General features: G+C 52.3%; 1 protein-coding gene across 4 annotated transcripts; it reads left to right on the forward strand.

Annotated features, from left to right (window-relative positions):
• Positions 1 to 3,852: 3,852 nt before the first annotated feature.
• NT5M (5',3'-nucleotidase, mitochondrial) lies at positions 3,853 to 23,162 on the forward strand. Of its 4 annotated transcripts, XR_012647781.1 has the most exons (6): positions 3,853 to 4,448; positions 11,853 to 11,953; positions 13,313 to 13,373; positions 15,632 to 15,746; positions 15,932 to 16,096; positions 17,330 to 17,468. XR_012647781.1 is itself a non-coding variant. In XM_075010990.1 (5 exons), exons 1-5 carry the CDS (start codon positions 4,167 to 4,169, stop codon positions 17,485 to 17,487), a joined length of 717 nt encoding a protein of 238 aa, XP_074867091.1. In that variant the 5' UTR covers positions 3,853 to 4,166; the 3' UTR covers positions 17,488 to 23,162. The 4 variants fall into 4 exon arrangements, 2 of the variants coding, with proteins under 2 accessions (XP_074867091.1, XP_074867092.1); XR_012647782.1 differs by lacking the exons at positions 15,932 to 16,096; positions 17,330 to 17,468 and adding an exon at positions 12,644 to 12,845 and having other exon boundaries at positions 15,632 to 15,650; XM_075010990.1 differs by lacking the exon at positions 15,932 to 16,096 and having other exon boundaries at positions 17,330 to 23,162.
• Positions 23,163 to 27,818: the final 4,656 nt, after the last annotated feature.

Raw genomic sequence — 27,818 nt, forward strand, 5'->3', positions numbered from 1 at the left:
CCCTCTGCCCCCAGCCCTGCCATCGCCCACCATCACATCAGCATCACCCTGCACCTGCCCTCTGCCCACAGCCCTGCCATCGTCCACCATCACATCAGCATCACCCTGCGTCTCCACTCTGCCCCCAGCCTTGCCATCGTCCACCATCACATCAGCATCACCCTGCATCTCCCCTCTGCCCACAGCCCCGCCATCGTCCACCATCACATCAGCATCACCCTGCATCTCCCCTCTGCCCACAGCCTGGCCATCGTCCACCATCACATCAGCATCACCCTGCACCTGCCCTCTGCCCACAGCCCTGCCATCGGCGCCCATCACATCAGTATCGCTCCATCATCTCCCCTCTGTTCACAGCCCTGCCATCGCCCTCCATCACATCAATATCACCCTGCATCTCGGCCACTCGCATCACACCAATATCACTCCATCATCTCCCCTCTGCCCACAGCCCTGCCATCGTCCACCATCACATCAGCGTCACCCTGCATCTCCCCTCTGCCCCCAGCCCTGCCATCGCCCACCATCACATCAGCATCACCCTGCACCTGCCCTCTGCCCACAGCCCTGCCATCGTCCACCATCACATCAGCATCACCCTGCGTCTCCACTCTGCCCCCAGCCTTGCCATCGTCCACCATCACATCAGCATCACCCTGCATCTCCCCTCTGCCCACAGCCCCGCCATCGTCCACCATCACATCAGCATCACCCTGCATCTCCCCTCTGCCCACAGCCTGGCCATCGTCCACCATCACATCAGCATCACCCTGCACCTGCCCTCTGCCCACAGCCCTGCCATCGGTGCCCATCACATCAGTATCGCTCCATCATCTCCCCTCTGTTCACAGCCCTGCCATCGCCCTCCATCACATCAATATCACCCTGCATCTCGGCCACTCGCATCACACCAATATCACTCCATCATCTCCCCTCTGCCCACAGCCCTGCCATCGCCCCCCACATCACACTGGTAACACCCTGTATCTCCTCTTCTCCCACAGGCCTGCCATCCTCCCCCCATCACACCAGTATCACTCCATCATCTCCCCTCTGCCCACAGCTGTGACATCGTCCCCCCATCACACTGGTATCAACCTGCATCTCCCCTCTCCCTGCCACAGCTGTGCCATTGTCATCCCCTTGCACCACCACTGATGGCACTCCAGCATCTCCCCCGCAGCCATTCCAGCATCTCCCTGTCATCACACCGGTATCGAAGCAGCATCTTCTCCACACCACAGCTGTTCCATCATCCCCCCAACTCCTTCATATGGTTATCATGCCATCTTCCCTGCCCACCACAACTGTGACATTGTTTCCAACCTCATCACACTGATGTCACCGCAGCATCATCACTCCGCTCATCAGCAGCCATGATATCGTTGTTCTGCCATCACACCGGTATCATCCCAGTATCTACACTCCCCAACAGCCATCCCATGGTTGTCCCCTCCTCACACCATCAGTGGTATCACTCCAGCATTTTCCTCTCCACCTCAGTCTTGCCATCACTCTCCTGCCCCGCATCATCACTGGTATCACTCTGGTATCCCCTTCCCCCTGCAGCTCTGCCATTGTTCCCTTTCCTTACGCTACCACCAGTATCATCTCAGCATCCTCCCCTCCTCCTCCAGTCATGCTATAGTCCCTCCAATATCACACCATCTCCAGCACCACACCAACAGCATCCTCTTGCCCACAGTCATGCCATTATTCCCTCGTCACATTGTCACCAGTATCCCACTAGCATATCCACCTCCTCCTGCAGTCATGCCATCATCCCTCTATCATCACACCTCCACCAGTATCGCACCAAGATCACCTAGCAGTACTCAGAACCACAATGATATCACACTGACCTCACATGGATGTTACACACAGCTCATTCCATCCTCACACTGTCCTCAAAATGACATCAACTCACATCTACCACCACTTTCTGGTCCCTCATGCTGACTGAAAGGTTCCTAGAACAGAAGCTTTTCTAAACCCAGAACTGAAAACAAAACAAAACAAAACAAAATTACAAGCCTTGGTCAGGCTGAGATTTTAAAAACAACTGCTCCAAAGTTATTTGCAAAAGCTCAGAGCAATGAAAAATAGATGGCTTGAGTCTCTGCCCCAGAACACCATTTATCATATACTATCTGTACCAGTATCTACCAGCTCACGTTGTATTAATGGTTATAGTATATAGCAGTGTTTCTTAAGCTATGTTCCGTGGAACACTAGTTTTCTGTAAACAACTCGTGTGCCGTGAGCATTTGGAAAAATACAAAGTTTTACAATAAGACTATATTTTGTTTTATTAAAACCACATGTAATGTTACTTCTTCATTTCTGATACCTGACTAAATTTCTTTTTGTTTTTGCTGTATATGTTGCTACTGTTTTTGTCTGACAACATTATTTTTGGAAAATTTTCATAGGTGTTCCACATTAAAAAAATTATTCTTTGGTGTTCCATGATCTCAAAAAGCTTAAGAAACATGCTGGCTGCAGCAAGCTGGAGTAATCCAAACCAACGGACATTTCGGTTCTGTTCCTATGACAAAAAAACTTCTGGCATGTGTAAGACAATAAGTGTGGAGGATGTAAAAACTTTATTCATTGCTGTATCAACGTGAATTCATATAGATAAAAACAGTAAGGTATTTCCACGCTTTTAATGAGATGGAAGAGCCTGAGACCCAGCAGCTGATCATGCTGCACCCCTCTTGCCAAATTTCACCTCCCCCAGAGAACCCCCCCCCAACACTTTGAGCACCCCTGCAACCCTGTTTGGTTTCGGGTCTGGCAAGATGCCAGCCTCAAGTGCCACTAGATAGCGACACAGCCTCTGGGGCTCTATTTACAAAAAACACTGCCTGCCTTACCTAGGCCACCGAACACACACCACGTGCCTGGGGCCAGGCAGCAGGGAGCTTTGCCCTGGGGAGTCTGGAGCAGGGGAAGGGGAGAGCAGAAGGAGCAAGAGGCGGGCTGGCAAAGGAGGCAGCTGGGAAGGGGGGCGCTGGGACGCGGTGGAGGCCCGGCCCTCTCCCCGGCTGTCCCCGCTCCTTGGAGAGGGACAGGAGGAGCAGGCCGTGCCGCGGTGGGGGCGGGGGGGTCTCCGGTGCGTCGGGAGGGGCCCGCAGAATGGGCTCTGCCTGCGGGGGACCGGAGATGCCTTAAAGCCACAGGATCCCTTATAGCCGACCCTCGGCTCCCCCGGCCCGGTGCCGCTTGAAGGCGGCGCTTGCAGCTGCCAGTCAACGGGAAGAGGAACCGAGGCTAACACTGCCGGGTTGGGCTGCAGCCACTGCCGCAGGGCCAAGGGCAATAGTCGGGCTCGCCTAGCGCCGCGGTCCGGGCATCGAGCTGGACAGCAAAGGGCTCCTTGCAGGAGCGCGGCTCTGCCTTGTCCCAGCTGTTCTCCCGCTGTCCCTCCGCGCACCGCTCCGCGCTGCCCTGCCCTAGCTGCTCCCCCACGCGCACCGCTCCGCGCTGCCCTTCCCCAGCTGCTCCCCCCCGCGCACCGCTCCGCGCTGCCCTTCCCCAGCTGCTCCCCCCGCCCGCGCGCCGCTCCGCGCTGCCCTTCCCCCGCTCCGCGCTGCCCTGCTCCAGCTGCTCCCCCCGCCCGCGCGCCGCTCCGCGCTGCCCTGCTCCAGCTACTCCCCCCCCCCGCGCACCGCTCCGCGCTGCCCTTCCCCAGCTGCTCCCCCCCCCCCGCGCACCGCTCCGCGCTGCCCTGCTCCAGCTGCTCCCCCCCCCCCGCGCGCCGCTCCGCGCTGCCCTGCTCCAGCTACTTCCCCCCCGCGCACCGCTCCGCGCTGCCCTGCTCCAGCTACTCCCCCCCCCGCGCACCGCTCCGCGCTGCCCTGCTCCAGCTACTCCCCCCCCTGCGCACCGCTCCGCGCTGCCCTGCTGCAGCTGCTACCCGCCGCTGGCCAGAAGCGCACCGCTCGGCCGCGGCAGGGGCAGCCCGGGCCCCCCCTCTCAGCGGTGGCTGGTTTATTGGCTGCAGCGGCCAGGAGAGGGCGGAATTTCTTTTGCTCCAGGGTTGTCAACCAGCCTGGGCTCCCGTGGGGAGCGCTGCTGCGGCTGGAGAGGGCTCGGGCCCCAGGCCCGCTGCGCCCCTCTTGAAATCCTCTTGCTCCCTTCTCCCCTGGCCCGCCTTAGCCATGATTTTGCTCAGCAGCTTTTTGCACCTGCACAGCCGGTCCTGCGGTCCCTTCACAACGCTGGGGCTGGGCCGGGCGCCCCACGCCCGAGCCAGGTCCTGCAGTGCCCAGGGCAGGCACCTGCGCGTCCTGGTGGATATGGATGGGGTGCTGGCGGACTTCGAAGGCGGATTCTTAAAGAAGTTCAGGGCCAGGTACCCAGAGAAGCCCTACATTGCCCTGGAGGACCGTAGGGGCTTCTGGGTGTCGGAGCAGTACGGCCAGCTGAGACCCGAGCTGAGTGTGAGTGAATGAATTTCCCCTGGTTATAGTATTATTCTTCCATTATTTGTCTGGGCCACAGCCTGCAAACTCTCCCCTGCAAGGGTTGCTTTCGTCGTGCATCATCTGATACCTAGTAGGGATTCCTCTATGGTGCCCTGATAATTAATATTTTAAGCATTGGGGTTTCCATGCTGATTTTTTTTCCTCCTCCCAAAATTAAGTGGCTTTAAATGCAGATTCTTGCTGCAGGCTGTCAGTTCAAACAGTTTGTTTAAAAAATGCAAAGGAATGTAGTCGAGATTTTCCTCCCCTACTTATAATTTCCAGTTGAGCGCCGGCTGCAGGGCTTTAGGCAGGTAAAGCAAAATGCTGCAAAATTGAATAAACAGTTGCCTTCCTTGCCAGCTGTATTGTTTAGCTCTTCAGCACCAATGTTCCCAACATAATGCAGTAGATAAGTTGAAAGCAAACTAAAGCGACTGACTTTTCAAAATAGCTGGAATCAGTTCCTTTCAGGGGCTTATTTAAAACAATAACATTAAAACCCTTCAGAAAAATGATGTTGGGTTGTTCGGGACACTCTGTTTATGTTGTTTTTAGCCAGACTCAGTGCATTTGGTTCTTCAGAAACTAGGTTTCTGCCTCAGAGAGTTTATAGCCCCACATCGGAGTTGATAGCTTAATCCACTTGCAGGTGTCAAAATGTGTTTGAGACAAATAAAAGGTCTTCTGTCTCTGAGGGCACAAATGGAAACAGTGTGGTGAACAAATGTAGGCCCCAAATAATCATTATTCAGGTGAAACCCTTATTAACTTAAAGGCAGACAGAACAGGGCTGCAAGGTGGTGTCCAGTGTTCCATCTATTTTTCCATTCATGGGTGGACTAAATTTTGTTAAATGCACCAAGGCATGTATAGATGTGCACTACTAATAGAAACACATGCTGCCAGCTGTGAGTGGCTGTGGGCACTCTGCTAATCAGCTGGGCAGCCCCTGACTCTCTCTTGGGCAGCCGTCCAGGTGCTCAGTTACAGGGAACATTGGTGGTGTCTTGTCTGTATAACTGGAAAACTATCTGGAATTCGGAGAATACAGGGAAGCCCCTCAGTTCCAGGCTGATGCTAAATATATGAAACCTCTCAAAAAAGATATGCTAGAATTGGAAAAGGTGCAGAGAAGGACAATGAAATGCATGGGGGAATGGAACAGTTTTCATGTGAGACTGTTCCATTTAGCAAAAAGAGAACTCAGGACTGATACAATAGAAGTCTATAAAATTGTGAATGGTATACAGAAAATGACCTATGGAATTATTCACCCCCTTGACATAACATAAGAAGTAGGGATCACCTGGTTAAATTTAATAGGCAGAAGGTTTAAAACAAACACAGGAAAGTACTTATTCAGACAATACACAGTCAGCCTATGGAACTTGTTGCCATGGGGCATTGTGAAGGCCAAAATCATAACTGTGTTGAAAAAAGAATTGGGTAAATTCATGGAGGATAGGTCCTTCAGTGGCTGTTAGGCAAGACGGTCAAGGATAGTCAACCCCATACTCAAGGTATCCCTATGCTTCCAGTTGCCAGAAGCAGGGGCTAGATGACGGAGGATGGATCACTTGAAATTGCCCTGCACTGTTTATTCTCTGAAGCACACCCAGAGTCATGATCCTTGATGGGACAGCCCTTTGGTCTGACCCAGTGTTGCTGTTCTTGCAATATCATGGTTTCTCCTTAGATCTCAGCAGATTGTGTTCCGAGTGCTTTGGATTTCGGGATGCTCATTGTTTCTTCTAAGCTGAGCGCTTAGGTGGCCATCCAGAAGAGATTCAAATGCCACTCAGCTGATTAGCAGAGTGCCCACAGCTGGCAGCATGTATTTCTATTGTATCCATCCCATTAACAGACAACAGCACCATTAAAAATTCCGAACTCTTGGAGTGAAATCCTGCACCTCATTGGTAAAATTTCATGGGCCCATGAAATCCCCTTTGGTTTTGGACAGCATCCGGTTGATGTTGGAGAAGGGGGAATGAAGCTATTTTTGCATGGTATTTGGGCAACAGCATTTGGGATGTTGTGTTCCATTTGGGACCACATCAACAGATTGATATTGACAAATTGGAGGGTTCTCAGGCTTGGTTTACACTAAGCAGGTGAGTCAATTGCAGGTGCGCAAGTCTAGCTACAGTGATTGTGTAGCTAGAATCAACCTATCTGCAATCAACTTACCCGGCCATCCTCACAGAGGAAGGTCGACATGAGAGTTTCTCACGATTACCTTCCTTGCACCTCACGATACAGAGGAGTACAAGGGTCAACTGCCGACCGCTGCTAGATTAGTTTCACGTTTCTCTACCCTGCATGCAAAGTTGAAGCCTGGAAGATTGACGCGGAATGGAGCAGTTTGGAGGGAAGAGTAAGAGAGCTAAACACACATAGCCAGATAGCCTACAGAGAGTGGAAGAGGATTTAAGTCCCAGGGTAGAGATGGTGTTATTCTTTACAGCTCCTGGGGATAAATAAGATCAAACAAAAAAGAGAAAATGTGGGGTGAGCAGCAGGAAAATCTTAGCAGTGAGCTCTGTTCAACCAGGAAAAAGTTGCTCCAGGGAAGTGGTAGAATCCCCACCCTTGAACTGGAGCAGGTTCAGTGGAGGGCAACGAACACGACTAAGGGGCTGGAGCACATGACCTGTGAGGAGAGGCTGAGGGATCTGGGCTTAGTTAGTTTTCAGAAGAGAAGAGTGAGGAGTGATTTAATAGCAGCCTTCAACTTCCTGAAGGGGAGCTCTAAAAAGGAGGGAGAGAAACTGTTCTCAGTGGTGACAGATGGCAGAACAAGGGGTAACGGTCTGGAGTTACAGAAGGAGAGGAGTAGGTTGGATATTTGGAACAACTACTTCACCAGGACTGTGGTGAGGCACTGGGATGTGTTGCCTAGGGAGCTACAGGAATCTCCATCCCTGGAGATTTTTAAGATAGTCATGACTGGGATGACTTAGTCGGGGTTGATTCTGCCTGGGGCAGGGGGCTGGGCTCAGTGACCTCCTGAGGTCCCTTCCAGCTCTGTGATTCTATGATTCTAACTCTTAAACACAGACTGATCAGAGCATTGAGCACAGGAACAATCCTGACCTGGAATGAGATGATCTAGCACAGGGGTCAGCACCCCCCCACTCCCCGCAAAAGCGGCGTGCAAGCCGATTTTCATCAGCATGCAAGGTGGGAACTCAGCCCTGCCCATCCTCCTTCATGCAGCTGAGCACTTGCTCAAAGCCAGGCTGCCTGTGGATTAACAAAAGACCAGCTGATGCTACCAACCACTACCTAACCGGTAAAGCTCCGCACCTTAATTTATCTATTAATGAAGCTGTTGTAAGTAGGATTCTTAGTGACTTTAAAAAGTGTCGCCAGCACGTGCATTGTATATAGAGGTCAAAAGGTCAAATTTCAGCACTCCGCCTTGGAAAAGGTTGCTGACTCCTGATCTAGCAGGTGTTTTTCTTCACTAAAGCCTCTGCTTTGCTCCCATTGACCCTAGTGGCAAACCTGCTGACTTTGGGAACAGAGTCAGCCCCTGCATCACCAGTGCAGCAAAGCACTTATGCATGTGCCGAAGGTTAAGCCTGGGTGTAAATGCTTTTGCAGATGTCAGCTCAGAATGCGTTAAATGTTCCCCCATTGGTATAATGCATTGCAGTCTGAGTTTGTAATGTACCTTATTATACCTTAACAACCAGCCACAGCAACTGCTCTTTTCACATGGATGGGGGATTCTCGACCGACTTCCCTGCAGCCCGAGGAGTCACCTGCACTTTTTATTTTTTTAACATGCGCTGAGATGTGTCTGGAAGATTCTTTTCAAAGCACTGGTGCTACGTGAGTCTTCTCGTGGCCCTCTGCACCCCTTGGGTAGCAGTGTGATGAGATTTCTGTTTTGCTCCCTCCCCCCTTTTTAAGTGCGTGCATTCTGCCTTCCCATATTCCACATGACTATCTGATAGGAGGATGAACTTTGCTTTGGAGCTCTCCAGCACGGAGCAATAAATTCTTGGACAAATTATGGCCTGGCTGTTCAAGAGAGTATAGGAGATGTCAGGTTCCTCCGTACTCTTGTGCACTAGAGACCTAAATCACAGGAGCAATGCTGGAAGCTGGACTGTTAACATCCCCTGTGCAAGATGGTGAGATTGGACAGGGTAATGAGAGGCCAAACCCTTGGCCCTGCCATCACCCAGTAGCATAGTTAGGTATATGCCCGACACAGGGTACTTGTTCCTGAGACCAAAGGGGAATCTGGCAGGCAAAACATGACTCCCCAGCTTTGCATCCTGCCTGCTGATCTCCTCCAGGGAAGCAGAATGGCCCTGCTGCCCCATGGTTGGGGTTCAGGACAAAGCCCCAATCAGGCCCTTAAGCAGAACCCAACCTTCCTTGCCCCTGTGCTGTTAAGCCAATTGCTTATGGGTGAAACCTCCAGACTGTCCCAATTCTCCTCTGCATTAAAGGATCCACACCCCGACAAAACAGTTTTGTGACTCTGCAGATTTGTGGGCATCAAGGGCGTAGCTGGAAAGTATGGCCCCTTTCCCAGGGCCCTTAAGTCATGGCAAGCCGAGTGTCAGAGCAGCCCTAAGGCTGCTCTAGCTTGGATGGAAGACCAGGTAGCTCTAGACAACTTCAAAATGCTCCAGAGCACAAAAGTGGCTCAAAGCTACCTGTGGCACTCTGTTCCTTTCTGTCCCAAGCACAGGCCTCCTGTGTCATCACAAGGCCTTCAGGGCATAACTCCCTTCTGAGTCTATCAAGGTTGCTTTTGATTGGTGTAGCTGGGTTGCAACGCAGTGACACAGCCACCTCCTCTGGCTGGTGCTGAGCCTGCGGCCACTGCGCCACTCCCAGCCTCTCCCAGCCCCCAGCTCTGTATGCACAGGCCAGCCCTATGTTATGTTTAATAAGGGGGAGTGAATTTTTCCTTTAACTGAGGCCTGGCTTGCATGTTTTTAGCCTCTTGCCTGGCTCTGTAGCCCTGGGACAGACGTGATTCTGTGCTCTTCAATCAGTGTGGTACAAATCTCCTCCTCTGAATAGTTTATCCAACCCAGAGGAGCTGGTTGCAAGATCGTCAGAAAGAAGCAACCCCCACAGCAGAGACGAGCTGGCTCTGAAGAAGCACTCCCTCTCCACCCATGGGTGACTCACAGAAGCACGCCAGAGGCGCACCACCCTGTTGTGCCCCTTCCAAAATTTTAATTGCTAAATAGGGTGGCTTCACATGCCCCTGCCCCTATCTCCCTGGATGGCCCTTTCTGCTCTACTCCCCCACACCATTCGACCCAGCTTCCATGTATTGTTTTTGATGAGACCACAAAAGGATTGCTTTCCTGAGCAATCTACCTGTCATTAGCAATTCGAGGCAGAGCAAGGGTTTTACAGGCGCCCTGAGTTCTCCGTGCTCTCTAGATCCAGCTACAAGGGGTCAGTTACAGGCTGCTCTCTGGCACCCTTGTTGCAGGCTTCTGCTGCTTGCTGTCTGCGTCTGCCTGCTTTCCTGAGATCTCCCTTGGAGCCATGTATTTTTCCTCGGGGCAATGTTACAGCAAAGTTCTCCAGCACTTGCTCAAGGAACCCCCTTGCCTGGTACTTTCAGAGCAGCAGTTCCCAACCTTTTCAAGATGGTGGCCCATTTTGACAATTCAGTAGGACTTTGTGCCCCAAGGCAATTCAAAACCAGGAGGCGGGGGGGTGTATTTCTCCCCTGGGAACCCTTTTTTTTAATAAATCTTGATTTCCCTCTCTCCCTCCACCACCTGGTCTTTCCTCCCTTCCTGCTCCCAGGCTTCCTTGCAGCCCCAAAACACAACCCACCCTGCTCCCAAACTTAAACCCCTTGCAGCCCCAAAATGCCCCCCCCCACCTACCTCACACAATTGCCACTGCAGCTCCCAGCTGCTCCTTCACCAGGCCACCACCACCTCTTCCACTCGGCTCCCCCACCCACTTCCTCTCCTCCTTCTCCAGCTCCCAGTTCCTGCCCTGCCATGCTGAAATGGGACTTAATTTCATTGGTTTAATGGCTGGATCTCTCCTGCTGGCCGTTAAACCAATTAAATTGAGTTCCATTGCATCAGGGCAGGGCAGGGCAGGGACTGGGAGCTGGAGGAGTGAGAGGCAGCAGCTGCAAATGGCTCCTTAAAGAGCCATATGAGGCTCGGAGCCGCCCAGCCGGCGACCCTTAGAAAATCTAATGGTAACCCATGTCTGGGTCCTGACCCATAGGGTGGGAATCCCTGTTTTAGAGGGGCCCTTGAGGTGGCAGAGCAGCATTCTTTCCATGGCACCTTCCCACTTGGGGCAATTTGATTACATTTTTTCATGGAAACAAATGTGCCCATAGCGTGGGATCCCTTGCTGAACACCTGAGCATTACAGGAGGAGTAGCAGGTTTACAAAATTTTTTGGGGGGTGTAGAATACCCAGCATCTTCTCCCGCCTCAGGAGGGAGTTTGGATGGGGGAAGGGTGCAGGTTCTTGGAGAGAGCAGAGGACTAGGGGGCATGAGGGTGGCAGGCTCTGGGAGGGAGTTTGGGTGCTGGAAGGGTGGGGATGGAGCTCTAGGGGGGGCTTGGGTGCAGGCTCTCGGAGGTTGGGGTTAGGGGTGCAGATGTGGGGTCTGGGCTTGAGGCTCTGGGAGGGAGTTTGGGGATTGGGGAGTAGGAGGGGTGTAGGTGGAGGTCTGGGATACAGGCTCTGGAATAGAATCTGGGGGTCTCACTCTGGCCTGGGGCAGAGTATGGGGATCCTGGATGCAGGCTTTTGGGGGGGGAGGGAATTTGGCAGCAGGATGGGGAGGTGGGAGAAGAGGGTACAGGCTCTGGAGGGAGCAGGATGCATGGGGGGAGCATGGGGGGAGTGGATAAGGGGTGCCACACTTACCTGGGGGCACCCCTCTCTGCTTGCCGCCTGTGGTGGGCAGCTAGCTTGTCTCAGGTGGACCCAGGCCATGAGGTTCAAATCCAGGGTTTGGGAGAATTCAAGTTTTGGTAGGGGACCCTCTCTATTATTAGCACTGGGGTAGCACAAAGGACCCTGCATTATGGAGCAGGACTCCATTGTGCTCGGGGCTGTAGGAACACAGGACCAAAAGGTCCATGCTCCAAAGAGCTTACAGTCTAAATATAAGAGACAACCGATGGGCACAGACTGGTGAGGGGGCAGGGTGGGGAGAACACTCAGACTATTTGTCAGCATGATTGGCAGAGATCTCAGCCTGCCTGCTATCTGACCCAGCCAGCCTAACAGCCATCGTCTTTCCTGGTGAAGGCTTTTCAGTGGAAAAAAATGTGGATGGCGACCAGGCCAGGCAGAAGAGTAGCAGACTGTGCTGTGCAGTAACCGGCCTGTTTGCTCCTGCAGGAAAAAGCCATCAGCATATGGGAGTCCAAGAACTTCTTCATTGAGCTGGATCCAATCCCAGGGGCTGTGGAAGCCGTGAAGCAAATGGCTGAATTGGAAAAGTAAGGACATGTTCACAGGGGTGCATGGTGTGTGTGTGTTAGGTGTAGCAGGGAGTTTGTGCTCTTGCCTTCTGCAGCTTGAGATCTGGTGGCCCAAATCCCAGTGGGTGAAAATCAATGTGATCTGAGGGTCTGTAGGCTCAGAGGGGGAGCTGTGTTAGTCTATAGCTTCTCAAATAACAAGTTGTCCTGTAGCACCCTAGAAACTAACACGTTTATTTATTGGGTCATGAGCTTTTGTGGGTAAGACCCACTTCCTCAGATTCAGAGCAGACAATTGGAATCCAGGATTTATAAAGCAGGGAGGAAGGAGGGATTACCTGTCACTTATAGGGCCAGTAGAAGGAGCAAATTATGTTAAGTGGGTTACGTGCCATTCCTGTGAATATCAAAGGTGGGGAAACTGCCCTTGTAGTGTGCAAGAAAATTGAGATTCCCTGTTAAGGCCTAATTTAAAAATGTCAAATTTGCAAATGAATTGCAGTGCAGATGTCTCCCTTTGTGATCTTGTGGTAAAATCCTTTTGTCGAAGAATGGTGACTTTCAAATCCATTGTGGACTGTCCAGGGAGGTTAAAGTGTTCCCCTGTAGATTTATGTGTATTCCAATTCCTGATGTCAGAAGAAAAGAGTGGCAAAAGCTGCCCCACGCCCCTCCAACAGCTACCAACACCTGCCCCTTCTGTGACAGGACCTGCGGCTCCAGAATTGGGCTGGTCAGCCATCAACGGACCCACAAATACGAGGGTGATATGACGACGTCCTACTCGTTATCGTGTGACCACCAAGAAGAGACAGTCAGATTTACGCCAAGTCAGCCTGTAATATTAGGCGCAGTTGTTAACCCTGATTTACAGCCCTCTCTGCTCTTCCAGCTCTGGGACTTCTTTTAGGTGAAGATTGCAGGGCATCAGTAGAACTCTTGAGAGAGCACTCTTTGTTAGCAGCTCATACACACGTGTTCACACGCCTCGGAAAATAGACTGGTCAAGTACTTGGCAAGACGTTCTGTCCAGGTTTGCGGTGGGTCAGTGTGTGTGAGCATCCTGTGAATGGAGGTTTCCAATTCTAACATGTAGGCTTCCCTGGGACCTGTAGCGTCTGAGCCCTCCTTGTGTCTGCCTCCTTTGTGCCCTCTTCTTGACTGTAAGCCCGTGTTATCTCAATGCCCGCTCACCAGCAATGCTTTTTAGTGTACGTACCTATTCAGTGTATGCAAGTTCCATCAGGGGCCTGGCATCTGTGTAACAGTTCCCAGGCTACCTGGGGCCACGTCCTGGATCCTACAGTGCTTTTAGATTTGGAAATGGGGTTTAATCAGTGAGTTTCCCCACTCTCACTCTCTCACTTTTCCCGGCAGAACTGACGTGTTCATCTGCACGAGCCCAATCAAGAAGTACCGATACTGCTCTTATGAGAAGGTAACCAATGAGTGAGCTCTGTGAGATACAGTGGAAGTGTGTGGAGAGGTGGGTGGGCTAGGTCTGGGTCGGGGTCTGGAGCATGCAGACTGGGCCCCAAAACACAAGGGTCACCCCTGGAATGTCAAATCTGTTGCTGGCCCGTGTCTTTCTCCAGCCCCACCCGCAGTCACTGGAGAACTCTTCAAATGTAGCTGGTCAATCACATGGCAAGGTCAGCACCTGTGTCTGGTGCATCCCAGATGATGCCAAAGCACTCTAAAGGCCATATGCACCAGAACCACTACATTCATCTACAGGACACAGCCGCCTCTGAGACGGAATGTGGCAGCTGTACATTTTAAACAGGACGTGATGTATGTACTCTCCAATTCAAACTGCGGGGAGAATTAAGATAGGCAGAAAGCATTTACCCCAGGCAGGTTGCAGGGCTAGTACCGACTGTCCAAAAAGTTCTTTGGTCTCTTCTGTAACCACATGTGAGAGCAGGGAGAGCCTTGTGGCAAATGCATAGCTTGGGGCAACCAGGACTCCTGGCTTCTGCCTTAATGCAGCATAGCAAGTCAGGAGAAGCCAGTTGACCTCACTTTGCTCATCTGCAAAATGTGGGTATTGGGGACTTGAACTAATTACTCTCTGTAAAATGTGCTGAAGTCCCTGGGCAGAAGGTGCTGTGGCAGACACTGGCATTGTAAGCCCTTGGGAGCTTGGGGCTACGTCTACACGTGCACGCTACATCGAAATAGCTAATTTCGAAGTAGCGACATCGAAATAGCCTATTTCGATGAATAACGTCTACACGTCCTCCAGGGCCGGCAACGTCGATGTTCAACTTCGACGTTGCTCAGCCCAACATCGAAATAGGCGCAGCGAGGGAACGTCTACACGCCAAAGTAGCACACATCGAAATAAGGGAGCCAGGCACAGCTGCAGACAGGGTCACGGGGCGGACTCAACAGCAAGTCGCTCCCTTAAAGGGCCCCTCCCAGACACACTTTCATTAAACAGTGCAAGATACACAGAGCCAACAACTAGTTGCAGACCCTGTATATGCAGCACGGACCCCCAGCTGCAGCAGCAGCAGCCAGAAGCCCTGGGCTAAGGGCTGCTGCACACGGTGACCACAGAGCCCCGCAAGGGCTGGAGAGAGAGTATCTCTCAACCCCCCAGCTGATGGCCGCCATGGAGGACCCCGCTATTTCGATGTTGCGGGACGCGGATCGTCTACACGTCCCTACTTCGATGTTGAGCATCGAAGTAGGGCGCTATTCCCATCCCCTCATGGGGTTAGCGACTTCGACGTCTCGCCGCCTAACGTCGATTTCAACTTCGAAATAGCGCCCAACACGTGTAGCCGCGACGGGCGCTATTTCGAAGTTACTGCCGCTACTTCGAAGTAGCGTGCACGTGTAGACGCAGCTTGGTTTTCACATTTCATCGCAATCCCAGAAACTCTCTATTATTAAAGCACAGGACATTTCGTAAGCAGAGAGCGAGCTGAACAAAGAGGAAGTCCACACCAAGGACCTTGCTGGGTGGAAGTCGAAGGGAAATCAGTGTCCCTTCTGGGCCATTAATACTGTTACCCCTTTTCACCCCAGCGGTTAACCACAGTTAGGAACGCTGCAGGTGGTTCCTATCAGGAGGAGACAATTCAGGTGTCGCTGATGCAATACTGTGTGTCTAAAAGACTGTACACAGTCCTGTTCCCCTCAATACAGTATGAATCAAACAGCAGGGGACAGTTTCTGTGCTCTCCGCTCCAAACCCTTTTCTAAACAGCAGTTCTGCTCTGCAGCTCTCCTCTTAAGCCACCTCGACACTTCCGGGAAGGTGGATCTGGTGCTTCTTTGTTTCCTTCTTTCTCTTCTTTGCTGGTTCTTTTCTCTCCCACACAGGCGCATGTAGAACACCCAGGGAAAACCCCTCCCCTCACCAAGTTCAGCTCCCTAAGAGGCCTCCCATGCAGTGACAAGTGCCTTTGATTTGGTTCAAAACCCTTGTTGTTTCTTACACGCATCCAAAATGCGGTTGGCTGCTGCTGTCAGCTGTTTCACTGAGGTTTGCCCCAATCCAAGTGTCCTCGGCTTGGTGTCCTCCCACCCCTGCGCCCACAGCCTCCTGTCATTCCTGACCATTGTCTTTTGGAGGAAACCAATGTCCAGCTCCTTGCATTCCAGCTGAGCTGGGGCCAGGCTGCTGGCCATGCCTGCCTGCCCCACCTCTCACACTGACTGCAGCACCCCTTTGCTTTCCAGTACGCCTGGGTGGAGAAGCATTTTGGCCAAGAATTTCTGGAGCAGATTGTCCTAACGCGAGATAAAACAGTGATCTCTGGTGATCTGCTTATAGACGATCGACCAGATATAACAGGTAAGGGAGATTAGACACTGTATAACTGTATGGTAAATCTGGGACAGGCAGGCTGGGCTTTCTCCCCTCCCTGTGTATTTTATCTTCTTTCTGAAACTTTTTGGCCAATGCCGAATGCCATACGTACATCAGGCTGACGCACAGCCACTGTGCTGCCAGTGACGTTGGGTGTCACGTTTTTTCAGGCCGTTATTGTCAAGCAAGAGCCCCCCAAACTCCTCGCATGCCGGTGCCTTCCAGCAATTGGAGCAGCATTTTCTGAGAGCCTGGGGCCTTTGGTTCCGGGGTTCTGGGTCAGCCCAAGGTGGAGAGAGGGTCTTCAGAGCTGGGCCTCCCCAGAGCACGGAAAGGCAAGTCTCATGAGTGCGATAGAGGCTGAGACTCAGGAGACGTGGATTCAGTGCTTGGTTCAATAGAGACTCCCCATGGGACCTTGGGCAGGTCACTTATGGCTCCTCTGCATGGTGCATCAGTCTGCACTGGTGAGCTGTCAGTCTAGTGCATACTGGTGCGTTGCACGCTAACTGGCTTGTGTGGACCCTGCAGGCGTGCCCAAACAGTTCCCTGGTGCACATTGATGGGGTTCCTTCCTGTTGCAAACCATTGAGTGTTTACACGCACTAGACCAGAGTTCCTTTCACTTTTTCAGACCACAGAACACCAACTGATAATATTTTGTATGCGGCACGCCTGTGAAAATTTTCTTCAAAAACTTGTTGTCAAACCAAAACCACCAGACTTCACTCGTTGGCGGCTTTTTTAAAAAAGGAAACACAACTGACTCTGTTTACTCATATCGGTGGAAATAATAAATTCAATAAACACGCCACAGATGCGCAGTGGCTGACATCAAGCAGCTGACTGACAGCGCAGCCGCTGCATCGCCATGGCGCGTGCGCACGCCGTGGGTTGTTGCTGGTTGCTATGACGCCGGAGAGCTAGGAGACGGTTAGAGGAGCGGGGAGGCTAACACGATGTCAGTCGAGCTCACTGCGTTGCCAGCCTACTACCGCTCTTGTGAGATGTAGAAATAAAATGACGTTTCAGTATTTTCCAGGACTGTTGTCATTGTAAAATGGTTATTTATTGTAAGGCTTTGAATTATTTTTCCAAATGCTCCCAGCACACCTGCCAGTTGTTTACAGAAACACTGCACTAGGGACCTGTTAGTTTGCACCACCAGAGTCTCCCCAGCTCAGTTAGCGTGCAACACACCAGTGTGCCCGACGTGTGTCACTGCACTGGTGCAGACTAATTTATGGTGTAGACAAAGCCCTTCACCTACCCCATGCCTCCACCCCCCTGTCCATGAAATGGGGATCCCACTTCCCTACCACTGCGAGGGCTGTGAGGAAGAAGTCCCTTAGCGACTGCGACTTATGCAGATGCTGCAGTCATAAGGACCAGGGCTGTACCACGCTAGATGGGGGTGTTTGGATATGGGCCCCTCTTAGATGGGATCCCAGGGTTCTGGAAGTGTGACATCAGCTCACAGACCTAGTGCCTGGCCCAGAGTCCTCAACAGGGTCCTGAGGATGCCAGGAGGCCCCTCCCTGAGCTGCTTTGTTCTCCCTGTCTTTCAGGTGCTGAGCCGAACCCCAGCTGGGAACACGTTCTCTTCACAGCTTGTCACAATAAGCACCTGTGGCTGCAGCCGCCCAGCAGGAGGCTCCAATCTTGGGCCGAAGACTGGAGGGCCCTTCTGGACAGCAAACGGCCATCACACAGCCCGGCCGTTTAAAGGGACTGGCTCCTGAGCTGAATGGAGCCTCGGTGAATTCTGGGGTGTCCAGCTCCTGGCTGAAAGCCACAGACAGGCAGCCTTGCTGGGCAGAGGAAGGAGAAGGGGCCCCAGCGGGGAGCCATTGTGGCAGCACTGACCCTGGAGAACATGGCCAAAAGGGGATTTGTGTTCATTAAGCTAGAGGCCACCAGGCCACCTGGGACCGGACCACCAGGAAGTGACAGGCTACAGGAGGATTCTAGGCCCATCCCGTTACAGGACGTCCTGTCGAGCATGTGTCTCCTTTGCACCCAGCTCTGTTTAACTCAGCGACCTCTCAGTGTGGGTGAGCGTGCCCACTCGTGACAGGAAACAGGGCATCTTTGATGGACTCACTGCTCAGCTTATTGTCTGGCAACCCTAGGACTAGCTTTGTGGTGCAGATTAATTTTTGAATACCCACCGCCCATCAGCAGGCAGTTCTGTCCCAGGGTGTGCCCCAGAGGGCTATCAGAATCCTTCTTCCACCATCCCTCCAGACACAAAGGATCGGTCTTCCCTTCCCCTAGTCCCCAGCCTGGGTCTTCATTCTTTGGCTCACCTGCTGTCACCACTCCATGGGGAGCATCTTTGTGCAGCGGCATTTGATCTGCTAATGACGGAGGAGGCAGCTTTTCCTGGCTGCTGTGCCTGTGCCTGTAAGAACTGCCTTGCAGGAGCATGCATGGGAGCATTGTTAAACAAGGTCCTTGGGGTCAGGATCCCCTGCACCCCCAGCCCAGAATCCCCATCAGGTGCACATAGATTCCCAGGGAAAGACCAACTCAGAGGATCAACGTACAGACTCTCCAGCTCTCCTGCCTGTCCCGAGGGGTCAGGAGGACTCTGCAAAAATGCAAAAGATTGACTGTGCCAGCGGTCAGAGAGCAACGACTCTTCAGAGGGGAAGGATCAGTATCCAAAGATGGCAGCCTGCACTCTCTCTCAGGCATGCTACATGTCCATTAGACGGCTGGATCCATGCCAGGGCTAAGAAGCCAGGTGATCAGGCTGCAGGAAGACGGGACCAGCTTTGATATGCCTGGGATCATAGTCCCCCTTGGGCTTCGTCGGTAGTGTCAGGGTGAGGGGAGGGTGAACGGAGCCAGCATTAGGATTTTGAAGCTCAACCTCTTCTTATGGAAGTAGCCTCCTCCCAAGCAGGATTCTTATGGTTCTGTCGTGACCCTCCTCATCGAATGTTGACAAAGCAACACAATGAGGCCTGAGTCTCAGAGGATTTAATGATCCTGCAGCCTGGGCTTGTGAAAATCAGCGTCCCATTGTTGATTTGAGGTCGGGGCAGCCCCAGTTCAATCATAAGGACCTGCTTCAGAGCTGCTACCTCGAGGGGGTCACACAGCTTGTGGACTGGTCACAGCACCATTGTTAGAAAAGGCTTGGATGGCAGTGTGGCACAGGCTGTGTGTGTGTGTGTGTGTGTGTGTGTGTGTGCACACGTGCATGCGCGTGTCAGAGTGTGGTGAGAATTTGCAACTACTCCCCCGGACTTCCTCATTTCACACAACATCTTAGGCAACAGCTCTGGCCTAACACTGTCTTCCGTAAGAGACCATAGGGAGGACTCTGCCAAATTCACGGTCATGCAAAAGGCATCACGGACTATGAAACCTGGCGTCCTTCCATGAAATCTGGCGTTGGGTGTACTTTTACCCTGTGCTGTGCAAATTATGTGGGGAGACCAGCATTGCTGAAAGTGGAGGCCCTGTCTCAAAAGCGAATTGCAGGGGGATCACAAGGTTATTTTAGGAGGGTTATGGTGTAGCTACCCTCACTTCTGTGCTGCCTTCAGAGCTGGGCACCTGGAGAGTGGTGGTCGTGACTTTGGCAGGGTGCCCAGCTCTGAAGGCAGCACCTTAGCAGCAGCTGTAAACCTGACAATATCATATCTATGTCGCCCTGACGTCTGCAGTGCTGCCTTCAGAGCTGGCTGGCCAAAGAATGGCAGCTGCTCATGGATGGCCCAGCTCTGCAGGCAGCAGCGCTGAACTAAGGGTGGCAATAACATACCATACCATCCTTCCTTCTGCGCTGCTGCTGGAGGTAGCTCTGCCTTCAGAGCTGGGCGTCTGGCCAGCAGCGGCTGCTCTCCCACTTTGCAGGTCTGAAGTCAATGCTGCTGCCAGCAGCTGCACAGAAGTAAGGGTAGCAATACCGTCACTCTCCCCACAATAACTTTGCAACCCCCCTCCTTTAATTCCTTTTTTGGCCCCCCCCGCCATTGCAACACTGGGACATTCCAGAATTAAATATCTGAAAACACAAAATTACCCTACTGGAAATCATATGACCATGAAATTGACCAAAATGGGCCGTGAATTTGGTAGGGCCGTAATCATAGGTGCTGAAACGAAGCGTGCTGCCCCCCCTTAGCTTGAAGCGTTCTCCATCAGCTACAGGATTTACAGTGTGGCTCAATGGTTCTCAGCATCCCCACTGTACAAATTGCTCCAGCTGTACAGAAGAGAGTGGGGATCCTCTAATCATCCATGGGCTATTATTTCCCCCCCCTTTCTCCCCGCTCGATGTAGTTCGTGGGCTGACTGGGGTTCTCCATCATAGTTGTTAACTCCTCAGTGTAGCTGCAGGCCAGGGAGCAAAGGGATGGGCAGGTTCCCCACCCCCAGAAGGGAAAGGACCAAGGGCGGAAGGGGTGAGGCTTAGGGCAGTCAGCCTTGCCCCCGCCCAGCGCTCCACAGCCTTTCAAAAGAGCCCAGGGGCAACTGCCCTCTTTGCTCCCCTGTTACCGGGGGTGTCAGATGGACTAACCTGCCTCTCACAAGCACTAACAGGAGCTCTGCCTTCCTGTGAACCCTTTCCCCAGAGGCTGTCCATTAGGACTGGGCACACTAATGGGGCTCAGAAGAGAGGGGGAGAAGATAGGCCTGGTTTAGCAAAGAGGTACCATTTAAACTGCTTGAACTCTGGCTGCGGAGCCAGGAACTCTTGGGTTTTTCTTTTTGTCCTGGTTCTGCCACCAATGTCCTCTCTAGCTATGGGCACATCACTTTACCTCCCTGTGCCGCCACTCCTGTAATAGAGATGTTCCTTGCGTAGGCTATTTCCGCCAGGGCCGTGCCCAAAACCTGCACAGGGAGGAGGAGGGTGGGGAGAGGAGCTGAGCTAAAAGACATTGCAGTAGCCACAGTTGGTCATTGGGTGCCTGAGTGTGCTTTGCAGCACTGGAATACTGGCCAACTGCAGGGTCCGGATGGCCGGTGACCGTTCGCGGTGAAACACTAGAGCATTGGAGTCCTGCTGCAGAGCGAGCAGAACCTGCCATCGCAGTTGGAACAATGAAGAGCTCCAGGTTGCGTTAATCCCCACCTCATCTCCCAGCCTGAGCAAGCAGAGGGCCCTGCCTATGCTGCAGAACTTTGCAACAGCCCTGCCAGCCTTCAGAGAGTGGCTTTGTTGAGCAGTGCAGAAAGGTCTCCTGGGAAGCCTCTTCCCTCTGCCAGGCTCATCCTGCTCTGCATCCGGAGTGTAAATGACCACTTCTGAGGCCCACGGGCCCAGCAGAGCCCGGCCAACCAGCCCATGCATTTCACACGGTACTCTTGGCAATGCAAAGGAGAGAAGGAGAACCCGGGCCCTCCCCACTTTTCACCATGAATGGACCCTGAGGGTTCCCAGAAGACGAAGGCTCCCAGGCAGGAGGGAAGCCATATGTCTGCAAACTCCTGGCCTGTTTCCTGCAGCGGCAGCTCTTCCCTGCCATCAGTCTTCGCACAGCCGCATTCCCTTCCTTTCTCTCAGCAAGCCTGTGACCAGCCTGGAAACCCTGAAGCCGGGTGGCACATGAATAAGCTGCATCCCTGATTATGGCGCAGTTGGCATTGTAGCTTAGCAGGATTTCCAGGACCTTGACATTGCAGTGAACAAAGATGGCCTCTCAGGATTCTGCCTTTCCTCAGCTTTTCCTCCTGGTGCCAAACCCCAAGCTGTCCTGGGGAGCCGCAGCTGCTGTTCTCCTTGGGGATTTCGAGCATGCGTCTCTGAGGGCTTGGACCCCTGACCTAGTGGGAAGGAGCTGCAGGGTTGGGTGCGGTTGGGGTGTTACAGATAGGAAGGGCTGTCTTAAAATTTAAGCCACCGTGTACACGCTTGGGGTGATAAAACAGGTATTGGAGCAGCCAGAGCCACAGCACACTGGAGCTGACTAGTTGAACTGCCTGGGACTCCAGGCTTGGCATCCTCAAGGGCTGCGAGAGATCTGGGCAGCTGCTGCTCAGTCCAAGCGCAGCTGACAGGAGAAGCTGGTGGCACCCTGTGGATGCTGCTGCTCCGCTCTAGTTGCCCAGCCTTTGAGGGCGTTGCACTTTTTTTCAGCACCATGTTTGTTTTGCTCACTGGCCCAGTTCTCCCTCCCGTTCACCTCCGCGTCCTTGGGGAAGGCTCATTTCCTAGGGGGGAGAACAGAATTAACCCGTGGTTACAGCTGCTCTTCAGCATTCTGGCTCTAGAAGAGGCTGGGTTGGATGTTGCGCTAGGCTGTGCCTATGGTTTTGCTTTCTCGTTTGGCTACTTTTTCCATGTCTGAGGACTTAATATTAGGCGTGAAATTAGCAGAGGTTTGGGCCTGATTTACAGTGATGGCACTTGGAGGAGAAAGATGCGTTTCCAGGGTTCTTCTCTCAGATCTATGCGCCCGTACCCACCCCTGCCGGCCACAAACTGAATGTTGGACCATATTCTCAGGTGTGTAAATCAGCATAGAGCCAGCAATGTCAGGGAAACAAGGCCAATTTACACCAGTCTTTAAAATAGTTCAGTTGTTTTGCTGTTCAAAGGGAGATGCATGGAAGCTTTTATTTTATTTTATTTTATTTCAGATTTATATTACAGATCTGTTCAGGATCATTGCACTAAATATTGGATTTTGTTGTCATTGCAGCGTATATGAAATAGAGTTTTAACATCCCTGCCATCAAAGTCAATGTGAAAGGTGAGATTTGCCCTCCAGGGCTCAGATGATTTTGGAGAAGGGTCGTGTGGCAACACACAACTGACTTTTCCTGCTTTCTTATGGCAATGACATTACAGCCCAATAGAGGGAATCCCTGTGAACAGGAATAGGGCCAGTAGAAGGCTATGATTTCTGTCCAGTGTCTTGCAGATATTATCAGTAAACCAGTAAAATACTACCAGGGCTGTCCTTACCCATCCTCAGAGTATGCAACCGTGTGAGGCTCCCTAAAATTTGGAGCCCCACTGGGGCACCCACCTGCCTCTTCCTATCCCTGTTCTGTGGCTCTGCTTCCTCCAGAGAGGATCTAGTTAACTTAAAAATGAAGAAGCTGGCCAGACTGATTAGCAGCACACTGAACCTGGGAAGGAGCCCTTCAAGCAGTAATAAAGCCACGTAACGGGCATTTGTCACCTCCATGTATAAATTCTGTTAATCTATAGGGCATTAGTTTAAAATTTGCTTTAAAATATTTCGTTAATGTGTTGCTGAAGATTAGAAAATCAAGTCTCTAAAGAATTGCCCTCTTGGGCTGCTGTTGGGCATAAGGGCACCAGTTCAGTAATGCTACATAGAGCCCCAGAAATCCTAAGGACAATCCTGAAGACTACTTCACAACAGCCGTGTCTACACGTGCACGCTACTTCGAAGTAGCGGCACTAACTTCGAAATAGCGCCCGTCACGGCTACACGCGTCGGGCGCTATTTCGAAGTTAACTTCGACGTTAGGCGGCGAGACGTCGAAGTTGGGACCGTGTAGTCATTGCGCGTCCCACAACTTCGAAATAGCGGGGTCTGCCATGGCGGCCATCAGCTGAGGGGTTGAGAGACGCTCTCTCTCCAGCCCCTGCGGGGCTCTATGGTCACCGTGGGCAGCAGCCCTTAGCCCAGGGCTTCTGGCTGCTGCTGCTGCAGCTGGGCATCCATGCTGCAGGCACAGGGTCTGCAACCAGTTGTCGGCTCTGTGTATCTTGTGTTGTTTAGTGCAACTGTGTCTGGGAGGGGCCCTTTAAGGGAGCGGCTTGCTGTTGAGTCCGCCCTGTGACCCTGTCTGCAGCTGTGCCTGGCACCCTTATTTCGATGTGTGCTACTTTGGCGTGTAGATGTTCCCTCGCAGCGCCTATTTCGATGTGGTGCTGCGCAACGTCGAAGTTGAACATCGACGTTGCCAGCCCTGGAGGACGTGTAGACGTTATTCATCGAAATAGCCTATTTCGATGTTGCTACATCGAAATAAGCTACTTCGATGTAGGCTTCATGTGTAGACGTAGCCACCAATGAAGATTGTGCCAGACCACCAATGAGCAGAAAGTACTGGACAGATGTGTCTCATTATGGCAGAGAGGTATGCATCACACACCAGGGAGGTAGGACGTGCAATTTCCTGCTTACATTATAGAGTTGGTTGTCCCCGTTTTGTACTCCTGGTTAGCTGTCTGTCTAGGGTTTGGTACCTTTCCCATTACTGGGATAGCTGAGCATCTCTGCCACAGACTTACCAGGTGACCTTGAGGAAATCACCCATTCCATGTCTCAGTTTCTTCATCTGCAAAATTCGGATAATCCCACCTACTTCCCAGTGGTCCTGTGAGGAGGAGCTGGACAGTGTCATGTGCTTTGAGGGTCTCAGTCAGAGCATGCTCTGAAATGTATCATTAATGCCAGGCTTCCTCTTGGATGGGCACAGGAGTCACACTGGGGAAGGGTTCAGGGCCCAAACTAAGGACGTTGTGAAAATGCTGATCTTTGCAGCAAATGCTTCTCATTTCCCCAGGCAGCAAGAGTGGGGACCAGGCCCTCCCTCCCCAATCCAGAGACCAAGACCTTTGGTTGTCCCATTTCTAGTCCTTGGTGTTGGGTGGGTTGGTGTGTAAAGTGCATATCCTGTGGGGCTTCTGCTGGATGCAGCTGCCATGTATGAAGAGACAGAGTGGGCAAAGCATCCTCTCCTAGCCTACTGAAATGAGGAAACATGGCGGGCGGTGGCCTCTGAGCCAGTCAGGCACATCCCAGGCAGTGATAAAGACCGAGGTCTGAGTCCTGAAAAGTACAGCACGAGCCTGATCTCAAGCTGTACTTGGAGGGAACCCCTGGAGAGACTTGTGCCATGGCCTAGCAGCCCAGAGAGGCACCAGGGAGTGTGTCTCACATCCTGAGCAACGGGATTTGCTTGTAAAATTAAAGGGTTGTAGTTCAGCTCATGGGTGAATTGGTGCTTGTTCTTCTATTAGGCTGACAGGGCATTAGCCCTTGTATTGATTTGACTGAACTGGGGGAAGACCAAGGAGACGGGAGGTCTCCTTCAGGTGTCCCCACCTTGGCAGTTATCAAACAGTCAGACCTCTGAGGGCTGATGGGTCCGGACAAGCGCCCACAGCACAGCTCTGCTCTGCTCTGCTAGCACAAGTGACACCGAACGGCTCCTGTGTTATCAGGCGCCAAGGCTTGGCTGGTCCATGGGGAACAAACTGCCTCCCCCCTGCTGGCTCGGGAGCCAGGACTGAGGTGGCGGCGTGGCGGATGGATGCATTAGCGCTGGGGCTGGGGATCAGCTCCCCGCCTTCATGGCTCTGAGTGCAGCGCTAACCTCACTTTCAAGAAACAATTAGATTTGAGAGAGATTTTTGCTCTTTGGGCTCAGAGTCCCTAATTCATTAGAATCAATGACAAGATTAGACAGGTTGCCAGAGGGCAGAATCGAGCGCATGTATCCGGGGGCTGAACAAGCCCAGGAACCAGGTTTAGCCATGAGAAGTTACCAGGGCATTACCAGGCCTTGTTATAACCATCCAGCTCCAGTGACTGGCTCCATGGCCAGATTCTCCTCTCACACCAAGGTGAGGTGTATCCCCTGAGGTCAGCAGGACTTCAGGGGTGTAAAATGAGTGGGAGGCCAGGATCAGGCTCTATGGCTCTGATTCTTATTTTCCATGCACTGGTGTCGGGCCCTGCAGTAAATGGAATGGCGCTGTAGGAGGTGAGAGCAGAATCAGGCCCCGTGTGCTTCATGTCGAAGCCAGCTATCCTAGCAGTGAGGCCTCACTGCAGGGCCCCAGGGTGTCTTGCTCTGGCTCCACAGCATTGACCAAAGAGATTTATTGGGTCCCTGTTTCGAGGCCGTGAAAGAGGCTATAAAGGGATGTGAAAATCCTATGGAACGAGCTCACGTGTTTTTGAAGGGATGCATGTAGTTGTGTGGCACGCAATGAACATTTAGCAAAACCTGGATCTGTATTGTGTATCCACCACCTCTGGGATCTACAGGGGACCTAATGCAAAGGTGCTTTGAGGAGGCCCAAGTCCAGCCCTTCCTAAGGAGCGGGAAAGACGTAACCCTGTCCTCACTATGGGACGCATCCTTTCTAGTGCATGGGAGAGATGTGGGGAGAGTCACGGAGCAGGAGGGACAAGGCCCTCATGTCAGACATGTACCTGAACGTCTTGGGGCAACCTGAACCTGTGGCCTTCTGGCTTTGTAATGGATGAAAAACTCCTTTCCCTGCCCCAGCACTGTCACCTTCAGAGCTGTGAAATCCTCACATTCCTCTCACCCTTCATATGCCATTTCTGCAGGCAGGGCGTGTTCTTCAGTTCCTTTCTCATGAATCACATCCAGTGTTCCTGTAAGCTGAGGGCAGCGAACCGGAGAGATTCAGGTGCCGCCTAGAGCCTGCGCAGCCATCCACAAGAGGCAGCATGTCTTTCTATTGGTGGTGCATGTCTACACGTGCCTTGGGGCACAAAACAAAATTTATTCCACCCATGGATGGAAAAAAAAGAATACGGGGAATACTGATCACGTCCCCAGCATGGGGAGTCCTGGGCTGGTCCCCTGTGGCTTCACCTTATCACAGCACAAGTGCTGCAACGGGGCAGTTGGGGCCCGGTTGGCCAGAGTGTTGAACACTGACAGCACCAAAGGCAGCAAAGGAAGCTGCAGGGGGCTCAGCTCCTTGAAAATAGAGGCCGTTGGTTTTCTTCCGTCCCACCTGTATCACCCGAGGATGATGCTTTCAGGAGCTAAAGCTCCTGGAACCTCTGGTGCTGAAGAAAATTTAGCACAAGGGTGCCTGCAGAGGTTGGTATCATACTGGAGGGCAGCCAGGAGCTGGGAACTGAATTTTATGGGTCAGTCCCACCTGGAGTACATAGCACAAGAAACCTGTCGCCAGAGCTTGTCCCCCACTACCTCCTTCCACTCAAGAGAGACAGCTGGAGAAAGCAGGGAGGCTCTTGTTTGAACATACAGTGAGTGGTCACCGATGTCATGGGTGGAGCCGATTCAATGGCTTAGGCATGAATGAGAGATTGTGGGAAGGTCCTTGAAAGCCCAGACAAGCAGTGAATAATATTTGATGCCTACAGACAGGGAAATAGTAGAGAGATGCAAAGAGGGGGTTGACCTGGTCAAAGTGGCTATCGCTGTTCTCTTTGTATAGATAGAAAAGACCATATCTTAAGGGGCAGCTACGTGCAGAGTACAGTCATTGGACACCCAACTAGTACAGGTGTAACTAGCTATATTGTTGGGGAGTCACAGCTTCAGGCTATGTCTACACTAGGCAAAATAAGTTAAGTGCAGATATGCAATTCTAGCTGCAGCAGTTGAGGAGCTAGAATTGACATATCCGTACTCGGCTTATTTGGTTGTCCTTACTGAAGAAGGTCAACTGGAGAGTTTCCCCTGTCGACCTCCCTTAGTCCTTGCATCTCGCAAGCAGTTGAGGGATTGACTGCGACCTTTGATTTTGCTCGTTCCTACCAGACACACAAAATTGAACCCCAGAAGATCAACCCTGAGCGGGTTGATCTTCCAGGCTACTGTAGACATAGCCTAAGTCAGTAGAGCGCCCTGCACACCTGAGCCCAAATCTCTCCAGAGTGGCCACACAAGCGCACAGCTTACAGGGCTGCTGGTGGTGCCTCCTGCTCTACTTGTAAGCAGTTTCTAGATCTCAGCTCCTCTACCCAGCCTATGGCAGGGCAGGTGCTTCTCCACATTCTCAGGTGCCTGTGTGTTCCACACAGGTCTCCCATCCAAATCCTGGCCCCATCTTGCACGCTAGAATGTGAGCGCAGTCCAGCATAATCTTACTCTGAGCCATGCTGAGCTAGTTTGCTTGATGATAATTTTTCTGCATGTGACAGAATGACCATTATTGGACTGTACATTGCCACAAGGTGTCTTCCCTTACTCATACTGCACAGGTGCAAGGTACGATCAGCATTTTGCAGCTGTTTAGGTCATATGTTAGTGACAACACCAGGGGCAAGTCAGTGGAAGGCTGCTTTTTCGTACCCTGCAGGGGAGGGCAGGAAA

This window comes from Carettochelys insculpta, chromosome 16, assembly GCF_033958435.1.
Source record: "Carettochelys insculpta isolate YL-2023 chromosome 16, ASM3395843v1, whole genome shotgun sequence".
In the NCBI taxonomy this organism is placed as follows: Eukaryota; Metazoa; Chordata; order Testudines; family Carettochelyidae; genus Carettochelys; species Carettochelys insculpta.

Excerpts from the sequence above, each read along its gene's own strand:
- NT5M (XM_075010990.1), top strand. The coding sequence starts at position 4,167 with ATGATTTTGCTCAGCAGCTTTTTGCACCTGCACAGCCGGTCCTGCGGT. Across the intron at positions 13,374-15,631 it reads GATACTGCTCTTATGAGAAG|TACGCCTGGGTGGAGAAGCA; the intron begins GTAACCAATGAG and ends TTTGCTTTCCAG. Across the intron at positions 15,747-17,329 it reads CGATCGACCAGATATAACAG|GTGCTGAGCCGAACCCCAGC; the intron begins GTAAGGGAGATT and ends CCTGTCTTTCAG.